The 12,187-nt window shown below is 38.7% G+C and overlaps 1 protein-coding gene across 1 annotated transcript in view; it reads right to left on the reverse strand.

Moving 5' to 3' along the window:
- The window catches only part of LOC115107520 (B-cell lymphoma/leukemia 11B-like), a 51,925-nt gene extending 42,500 nt beyond the window's left edge, over positions 1-9,425 (reverse strand). Inside the window, 1 exon segment of the mRNA XM_029630901.2 lies at positions 8,395-9,425. Within this exon segment, the coding sequence (XP_029486761.2) occupies positions 8,395-8,458 (64 nt within the window). The 5' untranslated portion in view covers positions 8,459-9,425.
- Positions 9,426-12,187: the final 2,762 nt, after the last annotated feature.

The raw sequence follows: 12,187 nt of genomic DNA on the forward strand, positions 1-12,187 counted from the left end.
GTACCAAACTACCAATTACTATCAATATAGTGTACCAAACTACCAATTACTATCAATATAGTGTACCAAACTACCAATTACTATCAGTATAGTGTACCAAACTACCAATTACTATCAATATAGTGTACCAAACTTCCAATTACTATCAGTATAGTGTACCAAACTACCAATTACTATCAATATAGTGTACCAAACTACCAATTACTATCAGTATAGTGTACCAAACTACCAATTACTATCAATATAGTGTACCAAACTTCCAATTACTATCAGTATAGTGTACCAAACTACCAATTACTATCAATATAGTGTACCAAACTACTAATTACTATCAGTATAGTGTACCAAACTACCAATTACTATCAATATAGTGTACCAAACTTCCAATTACTATCAGTATAGTGTACCAAACTACCAATTACTATCAATATAGTGTACCAAACTACCAATTACTATCAATATAGTGTACCAAACTACCAATTACTATCAATATAGTGTATACCAAACTACCAATTACTATCAATATAGTGAACCAAACTACCAATTACTATCAATATAGTGTACCAAACTACCAATTACTATCAATATAGTGTACCAAACTACCAATTACTATCAATATAGTGTACCAAACTACCAATTACTATCAATATCAATATAGTATCAATATAGTGTACCAAACTACCAATTACTATCAATATAGTGTACCAAACTACCAATTACTATCAATATAGTGTACTATCAAACTACCAATTACTATCAATATAGTGTACCAAACTACCAATTACCAATTACTATCAATATAGTGTACCAATTACTATCAATATAGTGTACCAAACTACCAATTACTATCAATATAGTGTAACCAAACTACCAATTACTATCAATATAGTGTACCAAACTACCAATTACTATCAATATAGTGTACCAAACTACCAATTACTATCAATATAGTGTATACCAAACTACCAATTACTATCAATATAGTGTACCAAACTACCAATTACTATCAATATAGTGTACCAAACTACCAATTACTATCAATATAGTGTACCAAACTTCCAATTACTATCAATATAGTCTACCAAACTACCAATTACTATCAATATAGTGTACCAAACTACCAATTACTATCAATATAGTGGACCAAACGTTCAATTACTTCAAATTAAAGGAAAGTAAGCTACTCTAAAGCCAACCTGAAGGAAAATATAGTATCCAATCTCAATCTAAAATACCATAGACTACAAATTGTAAGAACAGATCACTCTGGAGTCAGAATGTGCAATTAAGCCCAGTAAACACAACACTTACGTTTCAAGTGAGAATAAGGCAGGTCTGATGCCATAACAAAAAGAATGTATTATCTACACCCATGTCTAGTTATTCATAGCAAAGCTGAGAACCTTTTCATTATTTTTAGATGTGTTTTTCCTTGGCATTATCAAATATCTCAAGCAAAAAATTATCCAAATTTGGCACACAGAAACTACAGGTCATGAGTAACGTGGTCAAAATAATGGCACTGATTGGCCAGTAGGTGACGTGGTTATGAGCAGTCTCACTTAAACCCTCATATCCGCCACCCGTCTTTGCTCATGCTAAACAAATTTGCCCACAAGGACCCATAAGATACGTCAGGATATATTTGCCTCCATCTTGGAGATTTTTGAAAACCTTTGAAAAACATATTCTCATGAACCATAAGTGTAAATAACATCATATTCAGTATATAGGCCCATGTTACATCTCTTAACTTAGTTTGATTTATGTGTCGATTGAAATCCTTTTTAAATCAACTCCTTGTTTGGTATTGATATCTTAAACAATAAACAAACTGTAAGCAATTCACTATTTTGACTATTTAATCCTTAAAATAATCATTAAAAAATATTTGATGGACTAGAAGTCAGATTCACTCCAAATGTGGTCTTTGGACTCATCACAAATAGCCCCTAAAGAATGTGAGAAAATAACAATGTATTTAAAGATGACCACACTAAATGCTAACCTATACAAAAATGTTACAATATGTTTCAAAATACTTTAAAAATCTCCTTGACATGAACCATAGGACCGAATGACACCAAATGTCTTCACTTAAAGTTATTCGACAAAATCATAAACGGGATTTTACGTCTCCATTTAAAATCGCTGTCAATCCACTGTCATCACTATCATGGATGTCATCACTATCATGGATGTCATCGCTATCATCGCTATCATGGACGTCATCACTATCATCCGTCGCTATCATCGCTATCATGGACGTCATCACTATCATCCGTCGCTATCATCGCTATCATGGACGTCATCACTATCATCCGTCGCTATCATCGCTATCATGGACGTCATCACTATCATCCGTCGCTATCATCGCTATCATGAACGTCATCACTATCATCCGTCGCTATCATCGCTATCATGGACGTCCCTAAGATCAACCTCATTGAATGTGGTATTGTTATCTCAAAAAACAAGGAAAATTTGAACTTTATCGGTCCTGAGATGTCCAGCCCTTATTTTTAGGCTCACAATTATGTGTTTTGCCATGTTATTTTTTAGGATAGCCAGGACTACAAGTAGAAGACAAAACTATTTGACATAAACAATTTTACTGACAAAAGTAAATCAAATAAACATTTTTTTTTACCAGGTTTGTGCTTTGGAAGTCCAGATGTATTTATCAGGTCTGTCTGCAAAAGCAGGAACCTGATAAAACATGTATTTACATGGATGCTGTATGTACAGAAATGGTTTGCTCACTGGGAAATTAATATCCAACTAGTCAGTGACAACTGTGTGGAGTTTGTGACAGCAACTCTGTGAATTTATGCGTGCTTATTATAGTATTATAGACACTATGTCCTGTTAAGCCCTTACCTCCTCACGACTCTTGTGTAGCTGGTGTAGTCTCAGCTTTTCATATATAGCTTTTATTCGTTTGTAGCTCAAACCATTGGGAATCTACAGACATTTGTTGTATAAAAGACCCGGCTCCGGGCCTCTTCTGCCCTTGTCTTACAAACACCACTGTAGCTCAGCCCCCGTTAATCACACAGAATAATGCTTGGTATCTACGGATGCAGATGGAATAGACGAAGCCAGTGGTACTACACAGTCTGTACACAATGTTTAAAAGGAGTTATAAGTCCAAAACGCGCTGACGATAGGGTGGGACTCATTGGCTTTTTAACAACTCATTCTTTGTATAATGTAATGCTAATGGTCAAAATCATCTGTAATCATCTTCTCCCCGTGAATCATAACGTCAGATTCACTCCAGATTTGGGATTAAGACTCATTACATCAGTCTTTAATGGTTTTGATAGAAAAAAATTGTTGTTGCATTCAAATATGTCCGCTCTGTACCTATAGATGTACGTTAGCACATGTACTAGTGCTAAAAACAAATACAGGAAAAAATCTTCTCATGAATCATAAATCAGATTGAGGCCAGATTTGGTATATATGAACTCAATGAATTAGCCAATGATTTGAGAATGATTAGTTGCTGAATTCAACGTCGACCACGCTACACCACTAGGTGGCACTATATCACACCAGGGCTTTTTAAGAACTGAACCCATGGACATGGGGCCATGAAACTTGGTATGTAAACCTTATGTATATATCCTTAGAATCTTTGTGAATATAAAGTCAATGCAACTTTAGATGGCTGCACCAGATCAGTTGGTGGCACTATAGATGTCATTGGCACCAGACTAGTTGGTGGCACTATAGATGTCATTGGCACCAGACCAGTTGGTGGCACTATAGATGTCATTGGCACCAGACCAGTTGGTGGCACTATAGATGTCATTGGCACCAGACCAGTTGGTGGCACTATAGATGTCATTGGCACCAGACCAGTTGGTGGCACTATAGATGTCATTGGCACCAGACCAGTTGGTGGTACTATAGATGTCATTGGCACCAGACCAGTTGGTGGTACTATAGATGGCATTGGCACCAGTGGCACCCAAAGATACTAGATCAATAACTATTGGTCAAGTGGACTTTGTCTTGAGCAAAGGAATGTTAGATTTAAATTATATGTGAAATATTGTTAAAATAACAAAGAAAATATTTAACTTATCTTAACATAAACCATTAGTCAAATTGACCCCAAGATTTGTAAATAAACTCAATACATTAAGTAATGACTTTAAAAAAATATAAAAATATTTAACCTATATTTAACTAGGCAAGTCAGTTAAGAACAAATTCTTATTTACAATGACAGCCACCTCCGGCCAAATCCAGACGATGCTGGGCAAATTGTGTGCCGCCTTATGGGAGTCCCAATCACGGCGGGATGTGATACAGCCTGGATTTGAACCAGGTCCTATAGTGATGCCTCTAGCACTGAGATGCAGTGCCTTAGACCGCTGCGTCACGCGGGAGCCTGAGAATATAAGAATGATTACCTGCAGCATTCAAGGTAACCAGCCTACAGCACTAGGCTAAACTACACTTGCGTCAACCATGGCATTGAGAGAAAAACGTGGTAATGCTTTCAGTGATTGCACATAACGGAAAATAGTTCCTCCATGATAGAGTGCTTGCTTTGTTATCCAACTGATCGTGTCCTTTCTGACATCCTGTGAACCCCGTTCATAGCTGCTCAAAGCTACATTTTATACTCTTTTTGCAACAAAAAAAGTAGTTTGTAGTTCCAGTAGTTAGCTACAACGCTACAAAAAAGTAATTAACTACAGGTAACACTACCAAGATTTCAATTTAGTTCAACTACCACCAAGTTACTGTAAAATGTACTTGAATTACTAGTTGAAATACTCCCCAACACTGTCCTTTAGCCTCTGGTCTCACCCTCCCTCCCTCCCTCCCTCCTCCCTCCTTATACGCACCTCCCTCCCTCCCTCCTTATACGCACCTCCCTCCCTCCTTATACGCACCTCCGTCCCTCTCCCCTTCCCTCCCTCCCCCCTTCTTATACGCACCTCCCTCCCTCCTTATACGCACCTCCGTCCCTCTCCCCTTCCTCCCTCCCCCCTTCTTATACGCACCTCCCTCCCTCCTTATACGCACCTCCCTCCCTCCTTATACGCACCTCCGTCCCTCTCCCCTTCCCTCTCTCCCTCCTCTCCCTACCAGATGGGTGTATTGCCTCCAGGGCTAACCTGGGGGTTATGGCATGATACAAGGCAGCTCGCCCAGTATCGGTTTACACACATATGAGCACACTACGTGTATTTGGCTTAATTCATTTGCAGGGCCTATACTGTAAATACAGGCATGGACACATGCAAACACACAAAACCTCACACACACACGGAATGCATATATACACACGCAATGCGTATGTACACACGCAGACACAGGTGGACAGAATTAGGGACAGGTGGGGAGACAGATGGGCAGATGGACACATACAAATTCTAAATTCTCTTTCTCTTGTTCTCTCCCTCTCTGTCTTTCTCTCTTTCCTAGTTTATAGTCTAATTACATTTCTTTCATAGACTATATGCATTGTATTTAATGTTAAAGTTGAATCGTTTAAATCCTCTGGCTTAGCGTTATGCCAGTAACTGTTCTGTGCTTCCCAGTCATAAATACATACACGCCCACATGCAAACACACACACACACACACACACACACACACACACACACACACACACTCACAGTTTCAGATATTCGCTATAGATAACTAGGTTGTCGTTGAAGAAGCATTTTCAAACTTTTTGAAATATTTGAACACACGGTTCGTTCCGTAGCTCTGTAAGCAAATGAGCCATAGTTGTGTAGGAGTTATTATAGTGGTGGAATGTCCCCTGAGCCCTGTGTGATGTTACGAGCTGCATCCCGAGGGCTGTTGATGAACTTAAACACAGACCTGCCTCGGGCTCACCTGTCCATCATCCTCGCCGATTCTTCAACTGAAAAACGGGTGATTTGTGAGCCAGAAAACAACACCCTTTCCTGCTGCTAACCCTACAATGCAGATGTAGCATCTCTTACAAACCTGTTACATCTCCCGTCCTTTCAGTAATACATGTCATCTAATAACACTTACAGTGGGCGCAGGCAATGGGCCTGTACCTATTTCAGTTCTACTCATGAGCACATTATATGCATACATGGGGAAGGGGATTGCTGTGAACGACACCTGATGAAAACAACTGTAATACAAAACTCCTGTCCTCGTCCTGCAGCAACTGACCAGGTTGCTGATTTAACTGCTATCATGTTAGACTCCTCTCACCTGCTATGAAGAGAGAATGACAGCACTTGAATTTGATTACTCAGGCCTATTGATAACCAATGGCTGCTGCTGTCTGATAGCCGACAGCGGGAATCCAGTCCCAGCTGCAGCAAGCAGGGATCCAACAACTGCAGAGCATCTCGTATATAGGATGCATGCCTACGCTACAACAATATTACAAGTCACATCAGCACACAAGGTTAGACCACAACTGAAGGTAACAGGATCTACACTGAGAATGTTAGGCCTTCCTTTGTCTTGGGGTGAAAATTGAAACAGCCTTTGTGACATGCAAAATTATTTTGGTTCAAAATAAATTATTTCAATTTAATTCTTCAAGCTGTTATGATTATACTTGCTTTAAAAAAAAATATATATATATATACTTGGTATTGATATATGGGGTTGAGGGTTAAAATACTGAAAGATTAAAAAGTAATTATAGAATAAAAATAAGATTTAAAGGTCTAATAAATTGGGGATAAATCCAGTAAAAAGGCTGCAGAGTAAATGATTAGTCTACATGTTAAATAGTGTTGGGTAGGACATAATGTACCTAACCCCGCTCAACACAAAACAGATTTATCCAAAGATTACATCATAAACCTCTGTTATGAATTAGCTAGATTAGGCCACTATGAAATTGGATTTAAGAACGGGAGAGAGCGCTGGGAAAACTCTGGATTTATTTAACTGATTTAAAATGTGATTATGTGACGTATTTTACTCATATGCCCACAACAATCTTCAATCAGATGTAATCTATAACATATCGGTTCGGGCCTAGGATATTCACTTCGATTAACTACTGATGATTACGGCATTAAGTGAAGGCCTGCCTACCCGAATCCACCAGCCTGGAATCTACGACAAGAAGCGAATCGTTTTCAAGCATTTTGGTGACGTTGGTGGTACTTTAGAGACCCCGTCCATTTCCAATATAAGTTATCATAGGCCTACCAGACGGCTGAACATCAACTAACTATTCACAACCTTGATCCACATGCTCTTCTTCTCTCCCAATAACTTGGTATCCAGACATGGATTTTCGCTAATAAAGTGCAGGTCTATAATGCACAATATGCGGATAATAACCGCAACAACTGCAGCATCTCCGGCCAAAAGAAAGAAACGATTAGACTGCATAGAATAATTATATAATCAATATTCACCTGAATGTCACGCTGACATAAATACATAGTTTTCGTCTAGCAGAAAAGGGTATAGGCAATATCATTCTCAAAATGCATGATTGAACGGGCTAACTTAGATAATAAAGGGCAAAGGGCTTCAGGGATATCAGGAAGATACATTTCACGGACTGATCAAGGAATTATCGATGTCTTCTAAGTATTGGTGTGTGTGTGTGTGTGTGTGTGTGTGTGTGTGTGTGTGTGTGTGTGTGTGTGTGTGTGTGTGTGAGATATGGCGTAATGCACAACTAAAGTCTAATTGAATATGTTTTGAAAGGCTTCCAAGCAACCAGGATGGCATGTTATTTATCTTCGCACACAGTAGTCTATGAGTGTCACATCTCTTCAAAACAAATTGTACTTTAAAACACAAGTGCAATTTTGGTTAATTAATTTCAATAACACAATGCCTAATAGCCACTTGACATTTAGCCACAGGGACAGAAATGTACGATTCAACAATAGGCTATTAGAATGAATAAATACATTATCTTTACATTTGTAATTGTAAATTGTGAAATAAAATAGTATGTATTTTGTTGCACAATTATTTTGGTTTTAAATGTGAATTAATTATTGGTTGAATACGCCCGAAACAATAACCTATAAAGGCTGGTTATAACCATGAATGCACGCTCGATTTTTTTTCAGGACATCAGTAGGTCCTTACAAAGAAAGTTATTCTGGACTTTTGATTTTTCAGGTTCTTGCAAAGACTGCTTAAAAATCAGCCATTCCACCCCTCTTGCAAAGATTTTTTTTAAAAGTGGTTTGCATTAAACATAAATATCTATGCTATAGAATAAGATAAGTGTTTAAAATGTATCTTGCTTGCTCCAGTATCACACCGTAAACATGTAGGCCTAAATTCATCCTAATAATTGCGCGTGATAATGGTAATTTAATCTGGTATATAATATGCTAAATTCACATATTTAGGCTATTAACAATTGATCTATAAGGTGATCATACTCACGTCGTATTGTTTCTCTTTGCGACAGTGGTAGGTGCTGAGGGTTCCCCTGCTTGCGACGGGACATTGCCCCTGCATCTACTCTGGCATCGCCCGGAGACCTGCGCTTGGGGTTGGCTTGCTCCGTGATGATCCTCCGCTGGTCTGGTGCCCGGTAACTTTTTTCAAATTGCTTCCAATTCAGACGATTTACACAAAGCTACTGCAAGTGAAAATGAGCCTAGTGTGTTTTTATTGTGGTTGTTGAAAGGCGGGTAAAAACCGTTGGTCAATTGTCCAGTTCTCTTATCGCAGAATCACTCACACTAAACGCAACACCTGGAATTACCAAAGGAAGCTTTAGGACACAACAGAAACATGCAGGTGCATGCAAATATTTCTGGAAGGTTATGTTTTGTTAATACAGCAATGGATATTGTAATAATTGCAGAGAATAACGATCATTTAAATTCCGACGAGGTGCCCTCTTCTGCAGCGCGTTGACAACTGGAGTAGCCTACGGTGCATGCCACTCTTCGACCGATGGGTCAATATTCGATTCAACTGTCACCTCTTCTTCTCCTCTGATATGTTCTTAAATAATTATAACAAATTAGCTACTCATTTACGTGATGTGCGCTTTGGCCCCATTCAGTCCTCGCGGCGCGCGTCTTGGCAACGGTGAACAGAATGGCATGGAACTCTACGCTCTAGGAGTTGAGGGGGAGACGGAGACAACAGCCAGTTACAGCCAAACACCTCCTCTTTCTCTCATTCCAAACAGCGGAGGTCCAGTGTTTCCGTCTTGTTGCTTTGGGAGGACCCCTTCGTGTGTGTGTGGCTGGGGTTGCCTCTGTACAATGGGATAAGAATTCAAGTTCAAGTGCGGACGTGACGTTGCGTCCACGCTGAGAGAGACATTAGTGGGACTTGGGGGCAGTGGGGGCGACTAGCGGTGACTCGCGTGCCCATTGGCTTACCTGGAGTGCGCGCGTTTGGCGCGTGCGGTAAGGAATCAAATGGACACAGCGCGAGGAAACCAACGCAAACCGTGTGTGCATGCAGCGCAGACAACCCGTTCCAAATCGCTTTCACAATGATATGATGGCATATCATGTAACAGATTTCAAGGTGGATTTTGAAAAAGCTTTAAACTGTCAATAAGGCTACTTTGAGCATGAGTAATTTGAAGACTGGGGTTTTGGGGTAAGCATAGAAGTGATTTGGTCCAAATTAGATTTGATTCTACATTCAATAGGCTACCGACATTCGCTTTGCGTAAATGCTATAGCAATTTTCTTAAAGATGATGTTTATTACTAATGCAGTGTTTCAGTTGTTTATCATTTTGCTAATATGTCAAATAAGACACGGAGGCCTACATAAAAAATGCTGTGCCAAAAAGAACATTAGGCTATAATTAATTGAGGCATTAATGCAATAATGCATAATAAAAAAGAACCCATTGTTATGAGGACAGTATATTTTAATTTAGTGCATTAGACACTCTCAGACATGTTGGCCTATAATGATTCTTGAATTAATTGAGGTAGCAAACATTTCATTTTAAACAATAACAATTTATGGGAAAGCAGTCCCATTGTGACATGTATAACAATAGACAGACATACTGCACAGGTATGCCAAAAGGGAAATCTCCCCTGTGTTTGTCTGTGTTCTACATATTCATCTCCACCTTGTTGTGAAGCAACAGTACCCTCTGTTGGCATGACGATGTTAGCCTCCTCTAACGTTCCCCTGTGGCTGTGTGTCACTTTATTGGCTTTCATTGTACAATATGTGCATTATTAGCGAGTCTCAGAACAGTTGATCTCTCAACTGTCACATTTCCTCACATCATATTCTCCTTTAAAAATGCCACTTAATTTGCCATAATAGGGATTTCTATACCAATTTAAATCATTCCTATTTGGACAGGATGATCAGGTCAGTCAAGTACTATGGCCTCATTGAGAGAAAAAAACACACCTTCAATGACATTAAAGTGTAATGCTCTCTGGTCATCATAGATTGGATGATGAAACTGAATAACCCACTTGAGAGACATTAGTGTATAAAAGGTTAACACCACAATTCCAATTATTCCAGACTGTTTGTAACATTCTTTTAGATAAATACATGCACTTAAATAGTTTTAACGCTTCATACATGTAGATTTCCTAGGACCTCACCTTTGTCTGTCCAGTCACGCCCCAATTAGTGTAAAAGAGGAGCATCTTTAATCTAATGAAGTATCATTTAAGTACTACAGCACACTAATTGCTATATTGTTCACATACGAATGAGGACATTTTAGTGACTGCAAAATGTAGTATGATCAAATTAAGTATGATCAAATTAAAATGAACTTCATGTGGACACAATTTCCAACCGAGGCAATGGCATACAACATTTATTATAGGCTGCGATGAATATTACATGAAAGTACATTTTAAGAGCATTAGAAGTCTGATTGCTTGAGGCCAGGCCTATGGGATGTCCGGGACAGTCATTATTTATATAAATGAAATGTCATATCAGCTCTGTCTCAAATCAACATAACCTCAGAAGACCCTAACGTAGAAACGGTGTACGGAAATCGAATAGGTAATCTATGTGTGTTGTCAACAAGCAGAGCGTTTTGACAAGAGGGCATTGTACGCAGAGTGACTGGTATCTATATATACGTTTGTATATTTTAACAGGCAGGGCAATTAAGAGCAGATTCTCATTTACAATCAATTCTCTGTTTAACCATTTCTATTACTATTATTATTTTATCTAGTCCATTAACATTGTTACTTGATAATTCTGCTGAATTCCATAACCTATTTATGTTCTATTGTTAATCATTGTTACTATTTTTTATAATGTGACTTGTGCTTTGGCATTATGTATCAACACATCATGCCAATAAAGGAACTTTAGATTTAAATTGATAGACAGTGACTGAGAGAAAGAGACAGACAGACAGATTGAAAGAGAGAGAGCGACATAGAGAGAGAGAAACATATGTATATACAGTGCATTCTGTTCAGTCGGAAACTATTCAGACCTATTCAGACCCCTTGAAATGTTCAATATTTTGTTACGTTACAGACTTATTCTAAAATTGATTAAATCCTCAATCTACACACAATAACACATACTGACAAAGTGAAAACAGGTTTTTAGAATTGTTTGTACATTCATTACAAATAAAAACAGAAATACCTTATTTACATAAGTATTCAGACCCTTTTGCTATGAGACTTGAAATTGAGCTCAGGTGCATCCTGTTTTCCGTTGATCATCCTTAAGATTAATCATCCAGGAGTCCACCTGTAGTAAATTCAATTGATTGGACGTGATTTGGAAAGGCACACACCTGTCTATATAAGGTCCCATAGTTGACAGTGCATGTCAGGACAAAATCCATGCCACAAGGTCAAAGGAATTTTCCGTAGAATTCCAAGACAGGATTGTGTCGAGGCACAGATCTGGGGAAGGGTACCAAAAAATGTCTGCAGCATTGAAGGTCCCCAAGAAGACAGTGGCATCCATCAATCTTTTTATTTGATTTTGTATTGTTTTTATTGAACCTTTATTTAACTAGGCAAGCCAGTTAAGAACAAATTCATATTCTTATTTGTAACCACCAAGACTCTTCACAGACTATCTGCCTGGCCAAACTGAGCAATCGGGGGAGAAGGGCCTTGGTCAGGGAGGTGACCAAGAACCGGATGGTCACTCTTACAGAGCTCCAGCAAAAGGCACATGACAGCCCACTTGGAGTTTGCCAAAAGGACTCTCTGAAGGACTCTCAGACCAAGAGAAAC

This window comes from Oncorhynchus nerka, linkage group LG24 (assembly GCF_034236695.1).
Source record: "Oncorhynchus nerka isolate Pitt River linkage group LG24, Oner_Uvic_2.0, whole genome shotgun sequence".
In the NCBI taxonomy this organism is placed as follows: Eukaryota; Metazoa; Chordata; class Actinopteri; order Salmoniformes; family Salmonidae; genus Oncorhynchus; species Oncorhynchus nerka.